General features: G+C 47.7%; 1 protein-coding gene across 9 annotated transcripts in view; it reads left to right on the plus strand.

Moving 5' to 3' along the window:
• Window positions 1-12,830, plus strand: part of METTL16 (methyltransferase 16, RNA N6-adenosine) — a 99,034-nt gene that overhangs the window by 78,696 nt on the left and 7,508 nt on the right. For 5 of the 9 annotated variants that reach the window (XR_008481437.2, XR_013535419.1, XR_013535420.1 and 2 more), the window contains 2 exons: window positions 3,062-3,235; window positions 3,367-4,586. Coding sequence is in view for 4 of the 9 variants with exons in the window: in XM_008996349.6 (XP_008994597.1) it covers window positions 3,062-3,235; window positions 3,367-3,948 (756 nt within the window). In the remaining 5 variants the exon portion in view is untranslated. Of the gene's footprint in view, window positions 1-3,061; window positions 3,236-3,366; window positions 8,113-12,830 lie in introns of those variants that run through there. The other 4 variants (XM_078372453.1, XM_054255592.2, XM_054255593.2 and 1 more) reach the window with 2 other exon arrangements.

Raw genomic sequence — 12,830 nt, forward strand, 5'->3', positions numbered from 1 at the left:
CACACCAGCTTAATACTCTTCTTCCCCAGCTTAATACTCTTATTGTAAGCTCCTTACTGCAAAGCATTAGGCTCTCAGACTAGAAGTTATGTTTCTCATGCAGGATGATTGAGTAGTAACAGTATGACTGTCTTAATGTCAATATGGATTTGTCTCATCTTGTCTGAAACATAATTGAACAATTTCAGGTTCAGACAGGTCTTAGAGTCCACTGTTCATTTCTTAAGAGCAGGTTCTTACACACACACACACACACACACACACACACACCCTTTGTTTTTTATTCTTTCTTAAAAGTTTCCTAGTATAGAATAAATTGGCTAGGTTGCTGTGTACGTATGCAGTGTGCGGCTGCTGGTTAGTTCTTATTAGAGGACCTCACCCAGTAATTGGAACCTACTGTGCATGCGTGCGTGCAGATCTGTGTGCGCTCTGTCAGTGTTGCCAAGTAGAACTGGAATTATCCGTAGCACAGTCATCACATTCCTTTTAGCACAAAAAGATCTTCAAACCTAACTTGGTATTTTCTCTTTTTTATCCTTTTTCTTGTTGTTGTTTTTAAAACACAGCCTCCTCCTGTCACCCAGGCTGTAGTGAAGTGGCACAGTCTCAGCTCACTGCAACCTCCGCCTCTCGAGTTCAAGCAATTCTCCTGCCTCAGCCTCCTGAGTAGCTGGAATTACAGGCACACACCACCACACTCGGCTAATTTTTGTATTTTTAGTAGAGATGGGGTTTCACTATGCTGGCCAGGCCGGTCTCAAACTCTTGACCTCAAGTGATCCACCTGCCTCACCGCCCAAAGTGCTGGGATTACAGGTGTGAGCCACCGTGCCCAACCAGGAGTCTTTTTTCATCTCACTCTGTCACCCACGTTTGAGTGCAAATTGCGTGATCATAGCTTACAGAAGCTTTGAACTTCTAGACTCAGGTGATCCTCCCACCTCAGACTCCCAAGCGGCTGGAATTACAGGTACAAGCTTCTGCTCCCAGCAACCAAGAATCATTTTTTAAAATGCCAGTTAGAAAATTTTTACTTTCTATTTTTATTTATATTTTTAATTTTTTTGAGCCAGAGTCTTGCTCTGTCACCCAGGCTGGAGTGCAGTGGTACGATCTCAGCTCACTGCAACCTCTGCCTCTCGGGTTCAAGCAATTCTCCTGCCTCAGCCTCCTGAGTAGCTGGTATTACAGGCACACGCCACCACACCCAGCTAATTTTTGTATTTTCAGTAGAGACGGGGTTTCACCATGTTGGCCAGGCTGGTCTAGAACTCATCTGTCCAGCTCAGCCTCCCAGAGTGCTGGGATTACAGGCATGAACCACCATGCCTGGCCAAAAGTTTTTACTTTTTATTTATTTATTTGACACAGGGTCTTCTCTGTTGCCAGGCTAGAGTGTAGCGGCACACTCTGGGCTCACCGCAGCCTCAACCTCCCGGGCTTAAGCCCTGCCTAGCTGCGACCCCCATGTCGTGCTAATTTTTGTATTTTTTGTAGAAATGGGGTTTCCCCAGGTTGCCCAGGCTGGTCTCAAACTTCTAAGCTCAATTCATCTACTTGCCTCTGTCTCCCAAAGTGCTGGGATTTCAGGCGTGAGCCACTGTACCCAGAGTAAAATTACTTTCTTAAAGAAAGACATTTTCATTACAGTGGTGCCATTGGTTTTTCAAGTGGAACCTGAGTCCCTCTAGTGGGTAGGGTGTAATTCACCTTCCAAGCTTGAGATAGGTGGGAGATGTCAGTCTGATTTTCTTGGAACCAGCTTTCAGATCCAGTGTCTCATCAGTGCTGGTGTCACCCTCCCCAGCTAAATGGCAGTGCTTAGCTCAGCGCTGGCTTTGCCCCAGCGTCGGCATTCAGTAGTCCTCCTCCTCTGCCCATGTGATCTTCGTGGCCCTGATCTTTCCTTGCATGGAATATCACAGCCATGGTTCGCTAGCTGCTTTATTTCAAGCCTCAGCAAATATAAACTCACGCTACAACTTGATGGTTTTTATGCCATGCAGTTCTTTCCAGCAAAAAATGCAATGCCCCAGGGCCCTTGAGTTGCCATGAAATGAGTCGTTGTGCATGTCTGCTGTTGTTACCACAGGTACCTGAAGGACGGTCAGCAGTTGGAGGAGTTACATGCTGATAGAACAAAGGCAGTGTGTACGGCTGGAAGGAACTTGGGTCTGGCGTTCAGTCCTAACCAGCTACTGTGTGACCTTCAGCTGTGATGACATAGCCTTTCTATAGCTTAGTTTTCCCTTTTGTAAAACAGGGAGATTCCAAAACTCTCTTGTGGGGTTCTTACTTTTTTAATTTAAAAAATTATGTGTGTGTATGCTTTGTTTTGTCGTGTTTTCTAAGACGGAGTCTTGCTCTGACCCAGCTGGAGTGCAGTGGCACAGTCTCAGCTTACTGCAACCTCCCTCTCCTGGAATCAAGTGATTCTTCTGTCTTAGCCTCCCAAGTAGCTGGGACTATAATCATACACCACAAAGCCTGGCTAATTTTTATATTTTTAGTAGAGACGAGGTGTCACCATATTGGCCAGGCTGGTCTTGAACTCCTGACTTTGTGATCTCCCGGCCTATTTTTGTTTGTTTGGTTGGTTTTTAAAAGAGACAAGGTCTCATCCTGTTTCCTGGGCCTGAGTGTGGTAGCACAATCATAGCTCACTGCTGCCTGGAAGTCTTGGGTTCAAGTGATCCTCCCTCCTCTGCTTGCAGAGTGGCTGAGACTACAGGTGTACCCCATTGTGGCTGGCTAGTTATAAACATTTTTTTTAGGGATGGAGGTCTTACTACGTTGCCCAGGCTGATCTCAAACGCCTAGGCTTAAGTGATCTCCGGCCATGGCCTCCCAAAGTGCTAGGATGATAGGATGACCCACCACCCCTTGCAGAGTTGTGTTAAGTGCTGGAAATAATGCATCCAAAAGCCTTTGTGTTTTCAGTGCTCTACGATTGGTGGCAGAAGTTGTGGACATTTTCTCCATCTAGTTCATTACAATGCATGAGGTTTAATTATTCAGATAATTTCCTTCTCTTTCCCATGCTTTCTTTTGCTTTCAGTCACCACCAAGTAAGCGAAGAAAATTAGAGAAACCAAGGAAACCCATTACATTTGTGGTGTTGGCGTCTGTGATGAAAGAGTTGTCCCTGAAAGCATCATCTCTGGGCTCCGAGATGGGGGAAGGCATTGTGGTCGTCACCACGTGGATTGAAAAGATTCTCACTGATTTGAAGGTACCTGGTTAACCGTATTGATGAAGTCCTCAGAAGGAACATTCCCCTTTTTCTATCTTCTTTTATTAATTGAGAGTTTGGAAAGAAAGGAAAAGTAATTTCCTATAAAATGCTCTTTTTCCTCCAAATAGGTCCAGCATAAACGAGTGCCCTGTGGAAAAGAGGAAGTTAGCCTTTTCCTAACAGCCATAGAAAACTCCTGGATTCATTTAAGGAGAAAGAAAAGAGAGCGAGTGAGACAACTGAGAGAAGTCCCTCGCGCTCCTGAGGATGTCATTCAGGCCTTGGAGGAGAAGAAATCCACGCCCAGAGAGCCTGGTAACAGCCAGGAGACGGTGCCGTGCAGGCCTGCCGATGCGGAGGGCCAGGGCCTGAGCCAGGAGTCGCTGTCCCCGGAGGAAAACCCAGAACCCATGGAGGACGAAAGGAGTGAGGAGAAGGGAGAGATGGAGGTTTTGGAAAGCTGTAAAGGCTCTAGCGACGGAGCCCAGGACCAAGAGTCTTCTGAGCAGTTCAGCAACCCCATGGCTGCCAAGGGGAGGCGTCTCCCAGGCATAACTGGGCAGTACCTGTTTAAGTGTTTGATCAACGTTAAGAAGGAGGTGGATGATGCCTTAGTTGAAATGCACTGGGTTGAGGGCCAGAACAGGGATTTGATGAACCAGCTTTGCACCTACATACGTAACCAAATTTTCCGGCTTGTTGCTAGTTAACTGGAAACATTTTGCACAGCTGGAGGCGTGTTTATAGGAGCTGGCTTTGGAGTGGCTGTGGGGTGGCAGGAGGAATCCGGTCAGTGGTCCATTTGTAGCATTATGGGCCACTGACATGAATTACATTCAAAAACAAGAACCTGTAAATCTATCCCCACTTCCCCCCACCGCCTTCCTGCTGTTCTTTTTAAGTTACAGGAGTTGTAGTATGGACGTTTACAAGGAGGAATTGTGGTTGTGACAACAGAAGGCCCTTGGTACACTCCCGAGGCTTTGAAAGTTGGCTAGAGCTGGGCCCCTCAGCTGTGGACTGCTTCTGCACAGCCAGAAGTGCTGTTTGTGGAGTGTGGGCTGGGCAGCACTGCCTAGAATGCCAAGCTCTGTCACCCAGGGGTGTTCCTTGAGGAGCGGCAGCTCCCTCTGCCTCCAGTCCTGGTACCCTCTTCTAGGTCACTCTTCAAGATGGAACCTACCTTACATCAGTCCATGAAGGGAGCCAGCCCCATGGCAGGTGGTGGGGAATCGGGGAAAGAAACCTTATAATGGCAGGAAGAAGGACCAGTCTGGGGAGCACCTGGTAGATGGCCCATTCCTGACACTTGGCTGTTTAGTTTTGCTTGCTTTGGAAGCAGAATTAGGTAAGCCAGACTCCTGAGTGTGACTGAAGCACACAGAAGCACCCATACCTCCCCCTCCAGCCTGTTCAAAGTACCCTTTCTTAGCAGTTTTACAACTGCATTAGTTTTGTTTGGACATAAGAATATTCACAAATGGCTGGGCGCGGTGGCTCACGCCTATAATCCCAGCACTTTGGGAGGCCGAGGTGGGTAGATCATGAGGTCAAGAGATGGAGACCATCCTGGTCAACATGGTGAAACCCCGTCTCTACTAAGAATACAAAAATTAGCTGGGCATTGTGGCGCGCGCCTATAGTCCCAGCTACTCAGGAGGCTGAGGCAGGAGAATTGCTTGAACCCAGGAGGCGGAGGTTGCGGTGAGCCGAGATCACGCCATTGCACTCCAGTCTGGGTAACGAGCGAAACTCCGTCTCAAAAAAAAAAGAATATTCACAAATTAAAAACCAGTGGTCTGCTTGAATCCTGGGGTTGGCTGAATGAGCAACTGATGACAGAAATGAGAAATGGAACAAAATAGGTAGCTGCAGAAAGGCTCAGATATTTGGTTGCTGATCAGATACTATTTTTTTTTTTTTTTGTGGTTTCACTTATCCCCTCTGTGATTGCCTGCTCACATTGGAGAGTTCTGAGCCCAGGGTAACCATGTGCTTAAAACATGTTCTAATAGGCATGCCAGGGTCCTGTAGAAATACCCCTGGAAAAAGGGCAACCATTTGCTGTGCTTGAATTTAACAGCTTGATGATGTGTCAGCAGCCTAGGGTTCTATTTAGACTAAAATATTTGCCAGAGCTCCTTGCTACCTGCTAAGAAGACTGGGGCTGAGTAGCTAAGCCACCCTTCTGAGAGGTGGCTGTTGGTTAAGACAGAAAGCTGATGACCTTGGCATACCTTGGCAGTAGCTAGATCAGGCCCTCAGCAAAGATGCAGGAAATGGAACGACTGCTTTAGTCTGGCTGTGGAGCTGGGGCTAGAGAAGACAGCACAGTGACCAGTGGTGTTTTTGTTGGTTGGTTTTTTTGTCTGGAAATGACATTTCACTCTTGTTGCCCAGGCTGGAGTGCATGGTGCAATCTCGACTCGCTGCAGCCTCCACCTCCCAGGGTCAAGTGATTCTCCTGCCTCAGCCTCCTAAGTAGCTATGAGAGCAGGCATGTGCCACCATGCCCGGCTAATTTTGTGTTTTTAGTAGGAACGGGATTTCACCATGTTGCCCAGGCTAGTCTCTAACTCCTGACCTCAGGTGATCCACCCACCTCGGCCTCCCAAAGTGCTGGGATTACAAATGTGAGCCACTGCACCCGGCCACTGACTAGTGTTCTTAACTTGGTCTGTGAACCTCCAGAGAGTCCATACACCTCCTAGAGTTACTTCTAAAAGTTCTGTGAGCGTATTTTGTTTGTTTTCTGGAGAGAGGGTCCCCAGAACCCTCAGACATAGACAAAGGGGTCAGTAATCCACTCAGGATTAAGAAGCATTATTCTAGTCTAACCACTCATGTGTCAGGCTGTGAAAACTAGTACCTAGGGTCTTACAGAGGCAAGCCTCCATTCAGGACCTCAGACTCCCCTGGTCTAGTAATTGTGCCCTAGTCCACACCAGCCAACTGTACTTACCTCAAATGAATATCACATTTGAGTCATTTGCTGGATGCAAACCTAGTTTTCTTGGCATAATTTTAGGATAATTGGTTGAGTGGCACCCATGCATTCAGTAAGTAGTCAGTAACTAGTTATTTGCTTTTTTCATTACATGCTCATGAAAGGCTGGGAAATGAAAGTCAAAACAACAAAGTACCCCGAGTTTGCCTTCTGTAACATAACTGCTATTGGGATTGGCGTGTTTCTTTTCAGTGTCTTTATGTAGACGGGGTGTAAGTGTGTGGGTTCACTTCGGTTGTACTCATGCTGCATATTCAGGTTTGTATTCTGGTCTTGTTTTCATTGAACATCTTAGAATTATGTTTCCATGCTATGACAGTACTGTGTTTACTTAACCTCCTCGCCTGTTCCTGTGTCTTTCAAGCACAGGACTGGAAAAGTAAGTCTGTTTCTTAGGGGTTTCCAGAAAATACTCCGTATAACTGAGGCACAGAAGGTTTTTCTGTGTTTATATGTGTTTCTGTTCGTAGGTTTAGGGCTCGGTGTCCTGGAGGAGATTTTATACGTGTGAAGTTAATGACTTGAGGGTTTTAAAAATCCGTGACAGTGGACAGGTGTGGTGGCTCACATCTAATCCCAGCACTTTGGGAGGCCGAGGTGAGCGCATCACTTGAGATCAGGAGTTTGAGACCAGCTTGGCCACCATGGTGAAACCCTATTTCTACTAAAAATACAAAAATTATCTGGGCGTGATGGTGGGCACCTGTAATCCCAGCTACTCGGGAGGCTGAGGCAGGAGAATTGCTAGAATCTGGGAGGTGGAGGTGCAGTGAGCCGAGATTGTGCTGCTGACTGCACTCCAGCCTGAGTAACAGAGGGAGACTGTCTTAAAAAAAAAAAAAAAAAAACCACCATGTGACAAGGCCGACTTTCACAGCCTGCAGCTGAGTGGCTCCTTTGCATTTGGATGCCTCTATGTCCTTCTCTGAGAAGATTAACTTCTTAGACTACCTAGTGAGAACATTGAAACTGTTTTTAAAGGACATCTACACGTTGTCGTGGCCATGCCTGCACTTTATGATTGTGTGCTGTGTCATAGCACATACCTCTCTCTCTAGGTCGGAATGTTGTTTTCTTCTTTGAAGAAATAGGCTATTGACTCATATGTCATGATCTTGAGTGTAACTCTCCTTAAGTGTCCAGAGGCCAGGTTCATGTTGATGGATTGGTTTGAAATGAAGTCTTTGTGGTATGATCCTAAATTCTCTTCTGGTCCCTAGAATCAGCTCTGGTCTCTTGATAACTGAAGTGGAGGCAGAAGCTGACAGAAGCTGAGCCTGTTTTCGAGGCAAACTAAAACTGCTTTTGTTCTTCGGCATCTGCTTTGCTTCTGTCAGCTTGGTTCCTTCCCCACACACCCTGGCCCCACTGTTCCCACCCCAGACCTTTGCTGTGTGTCCTGGCAAGGCCGAGGCTGTGCAGCGGCCTTTCCACTAACTCATCTTAAGGTTTGTGTAGATTAGTATATATTTTTTATAAAACATAAAGCCTTTCCTCCCAGCGGAAATCAAAGCTTACCATGTGAGCACTCGAACTTCTAAGTTCTGACAGGAATAACAAAACTGCCAGGAGTCGAAAAGCTGCAAAAGCCTGTGGAAAATCCAAGGCCTTTTGAAAGAAGGGAGCTGATGACTTCACGGCCCGCTGGAGCCCCTCCTTCCTGCTGAAGCCGCGGCGTTTCCCTCCGTGGCCACATAGGGGCAGCCTCGGACCTTTTATCAAAGGCCTTCACTTCCCTGTGGGAATGAAGACAATTGTATCCATGGTGTTTTCTTGAAATACCAGTTGCTACCCAGATTTGTATTTTTATGTAAACACATTTTCACATAAATAAAATTTGAAAAATAAAAGCAGAAAGAGGAAAAAACACTAGCCATGGTCTCTTAACCTGGTGTAATCCCTTTCCACCTTTTAATGTTTCTTTAACGGTCCCAGCTGACTATTTTTCTATTCTTCCCTACTGCTCTACTCTAGAACATATCCAGGTCGAGCCAGTCCTGTGGATCAACTTTTTCTTGACATAACTAGTTAATGAAGATACCGGAGGGGCATGTTTGCAGATCTTAAAACAGATCCGAAAGCCTTATGTTCCAGAAGAGTAATGTCAGGATCTCCAAGAAAGCAGGTGTTCAGTGTTCTTTTGTTGACTCTTGTGTGGGGTGTCTCTGGTTGGCTGTTGTGTTGTTTATATCAGAAGTGGAAGATTCTGTGTGGTGTCTATGATGCAGGTTAGCCAGGCCTTGCTTCTCACCAGGGCGTTTCTAGGTAGAACATGGATCTTACTAACCCTGGGGTCTGTATGCACGCAAAGAGAATCCCATCTCCCCTTATGTTTCTGGTACAGGATCAGATGTAGCCGCCCGGCAGTTGTGCCCATTAGGAGGAGGAAGGTCCAGGTGGGAAAGTAAGTCAGGAGCCCCCGGAAGAAGGAGCATTTCAGAGGTGCAGCAGCTTTGCAGCCGTCGAGGGCTGGCCTCAGGCAAGGGTCACGGCCACATGCTTTTTCGGGAAGTTGGCACACAGGGGACTTGGTTTGAATGGGTACTGACCTTGGTAAACCCGGAAGAGGCTAAAGAGAATGAGTTAGCTTCTGCCTCCTGCGGGCAGCATTGATGGTGCTGAACCTTTCTGTAATCCAGAGTACGCAGCCCTAGGTGTGAGTGCAGCGCAGCATCAGAGGCCCACTGACAACGGGCGCGTTCCTGCTCTGCTCCGGGAAGACATTCACATCCTCATTTGGGTGACTCAGCCAAATGACTAAAACAGTGATGTTTGCAGTTGCCAGTGCTGCTGGTTGGAGGCTCTGCTTTGTACTCCAGGGACTCTTGTGACAAGGAACACCCTTGCCCCCTCCAGCGTAGCCTGTCTGCCGGTCTCCATCCAAGCGGAAGCCTGGGTTTCCTTAGGAAAGTGGAAGATAAAGGGTGCTTCCCTCACAAAGGAACTGAGAGGAGAAGGGGTCAAGGAAAAGTGCAGTCGAACTTGGCAGAACTGGTTGGCATGTGGTGCCCTGACAGGGCCAGGCAGGTGGAGACCCAACACACTTTTCCACCCACCCTAGTGGAGTGAGAGGCAAGAAGGAGCACAGACTTCGATGTTGAGACTGGGGTTCCCATCCAGTTCCATTCCTTGCATGGGGTAAGTCAGTTTACTAAGCCTTGCCTTCCGCCTGCCAGAGATGAGGAATCCTCGCTTCACAGGGTTAGAGACCTCAGGAGAGGGTAGAAACACTTGCCTCTCTTCTGCTTCTTTGAATTTTCAGTTTCTGTTCAGAAAACCTTCTATCAGTAGACTCGGATAGAAAGGCTGAGACCTCATGTGTATACCTGCAGGTGTAAAGTACCACCTTTGACAAAGAACAAAACCCATACTTCATGTTATGGAGGGAGGCACAGGGACCAATATTGAGTGTCCCCTTCCACACAGACTGTCTCAGTTAGTAACCCATCAGCCTGTGTGACATTTCTGTGTGGAGGCTGAAGGAAGTGGAAGCTCGGAGAGTGTCAGTGACTTGCTCGAAGGTTATCTACAGAGCTAAGTCATAGAAATGGAATTTGAACTCAGGTCCAGGAGGCCAAGATTGGGATCTTGTGCCAGATCCCAAAAGTCTATGACAAATGCTGCACTTGAGATGGAAATGGGCCTCCAGGCTCATCTGACCCGCTTCCAGAGAAGGAGAGTTCAGTCATATGACACAGGGAAGGAACAAGCATCTGGTCATACTATTTTCCAGCCTATGATCAATGAGTGACATGTAGTCAGTGGAATTACTTAGAATTCTTAATTTATGTACCAGATCTTCACAGAACTTTGTATTTGGCAGCAGTCAGTGAAAGTACAAAATAAAATATCTAGTGAAAGTACATGTTGGACCAGAATCAATAGGAAATAACTGGTTATTGGGTAAATTATTCTTTGGCAATACATAATTGTATAATGGAAGAGAGGTTTAATTCTGTTTTTTTAATAATGCAGCTCCAAATATTTCACTTACAGAAAAACACAAAACAGATGTGCTTTTTGAGCTTTCTAGAGAAGGTAGCAATTGTCAGAAAAATAGCCAGGCCTCCTCCCCAGGTAGGTGTGGGAACTAGTGTCAGTCTGGGAAGAGCAAAGGCTGCCTGCCATCTGGTGGACCCATTCAGGGAAATGTGGCCCCAGAATCTAAAAACCAGAGCCAGGAAGTTCCCAGCTGGGGCACTTGGCTGCCCCGAGCAGCCTTTCAGGCCCCACGGAAATGGCATTGCTTATGTTGCTGTCATCCAGAGAGAATGAGAAGGGAGCCCAGAGAGCACTGCTGAGCAGGCCCCCTCCTGGAACACCAATGGCCGGGGCCTGTGCCCAGAGACTTGCCATTTGGAAATTCTGTGTCTCCTGCTGGGAAAGGGGAGTCTCTGTCTGGTCTGACACAGGATGCTTACTTCACACGTTACTCCCAGGATTTCTGCCTTCAGTGGCCAAATGGAGCTGTTTTTGTTTTTTCGTTGTTGTTGTTTTTTGAGATATAATTTCATTCTTGTTGCCCAGACGGGAGTGCAGTGGTACAATCTCAGCTCACTGCAACCTCCAACCCCTGGGTTCAAGTGATTCTTTCACCTCAGCCTCTCGAGTAGCTGGGATTACAGGCGCGTGCCACCACACCCGGCTAATTTTTTTGTATTTTTAGTAGAGACGGGGTTTCACCGTGTTGGCCAGGATGGTCTCGATCTCTTGACCTCATGATCCACCCGCCTTGGGCTCCCAAAGTGCCAGGATTATAGGCGTAAGCCACCGCGCACGGCTGACTTTTCCATTCTTAAAGGAAAACATCTCGGCCAGGCCCAGTGGCTCATGCCTCTTATCCCGGCACTTGGGGAGGCCGAGAAGGGCAGATCACCTCAGGTCAGGAGTTTGAGAGCAGCCTGGCCAACATGGCGAAACCCCATCTCTATTAAAATAAAAAAATTAGCCAGGTGTGGTGGCATGTGCCTATAATCTCGGCTACTTGGGAGGCTGAGGCAGGAGAATCGCTTGAACCTGGGAGGCGGAGGTTGCAGTGAGCCGAGAGGATTGCTTGAGCCAGAGAAGGCAAGGCTACAGTGAGCCAGCATCGCACTGGTGGATTCCAACCTCAGTAACCAAGTGAGACCTTGTGTCCAAAAAAAAAAAAAAAAAAAAAAAAATATTTTTTTGCCGTAAACCATTTGTTAGTGGCCACTTCTGCCACCAGGGGTGGAACCGCTGTGTTCGCTGCTTCCACTTCCCTCCCTCACCTGACCTGCTGGTCTGCCCCTGCCTGTTTTCCTTTTTTAGGACCCTTCCCTCCTCTTAAGGGAGGAGTCCCCAGGAGTCTATCTGTGGGCCTGCTTGCTCTTTTCTCCCACTGCTGGCTGAGCTCCTCCACTCCAGTTACTTGAGTCTCTCCTCCTACATTCATTACATCCACATCCAGACCCGCCTTAAACTTCCAACACCCTGAAGCTCACAGCTGCGTGAACTCCTCTGTCTGCACCTGCTTCTCCTGTTGCCCTGCTCACCATCCACCCAGCTGTCCAGAGTACACATCTCTGTTCTTCCCTCTCCTTTCCCACCAGGTCTAGAGTCTTCCACTAAATCCCACCAATTCCACCTCAGAAACCTCTCCCAAGTCCAGCCCAGTAGAGTTCTCCATTCTTTTTGTTTGATTTTTTTTTTTTTGAGACAGAATATTGCTCTGTAACTCAGGCTGGAGTACAGTGGCACAATGCCAGCTCACTATAACCTCTGTCTCCCAGGTTCAAGTGATTCTCCTGCCTCAGCCACCCGAGTAGCTGGGACTACAGGCGCGTGCTACCTGCCCAAGTAATTTTTTGTATTTTTAGTAGAGACGGGGTTAGCCAGGCTGGTCTCAGTATCCTGACCTCATGATCTGCCCGCCTCGGCCTCCCAAAGTGCTGGGATGACAGGCGTGAGCCACCGCGCCCGGCCTGAGCGCTTCATTCTTAGCACCACCACCTTCACCACTTCCTCGTGGCTCATCTGGGCTGTAAGACTGACAATTTCTGGGGAGCTTCAGAGTAAAACAGCAGAAAGAGCAGATTTTGGTATTTTGGGCAGAGAACAAGATGAAACCTGCTTTGGGGAGTGAACTGGGAGCTTTCCAAAGAAAGAGCAGGACGGGAACTAGACCCACAGGCAGGGGAGTTAGTTGAGATCAAGAGATGTGAGATCCTAAAGATGGGAGCCCTTTCTAATACAGGACAGGCCAACATTTCCCCCTGTGACAACTTCAATTGTTTTTTGTTTTTTTAAAGACGGAGTTTTGCTGCTGTTACCCAGACTGGAGTGCAGTGGCACAATCTCGGCTCACCGCAACCTCCGCCTCCTGGGTTCAAGCAATTCTCCTGCCTCAGCCTCCTGAGTAGCTGGGACTACAGGCGCGCACCACCATGCCCAGCTAATTTTTGTATTTTTAGTAGAGACGGGGTTTCACCATGTTGACCAGGATGGTCTCGGTCTCTTGACCTCGTGATCCACCCACCTCGGCCTCCCAAAGTGCTGGGATTACAGGTGTGAGTCACCGCGCCCAGCCTCCATTGTTTTTAATTCTTGGTCCAACAATTTTAT

Source organism: Callithrix jacchus, chromosome 5, assembly GCF_049354715.1.
Source record: "Callithrix jacchus isolate 240 chromosome 5, calJac240_pri, whole genome shotgun sequence".
Taxonomy (NCBI): domain Eukaryota; kingdom Metazoa; phylum Chordata; class Mammalia; order Primates; family Cebidae; genus Callithrix; species Callithrix jacchus.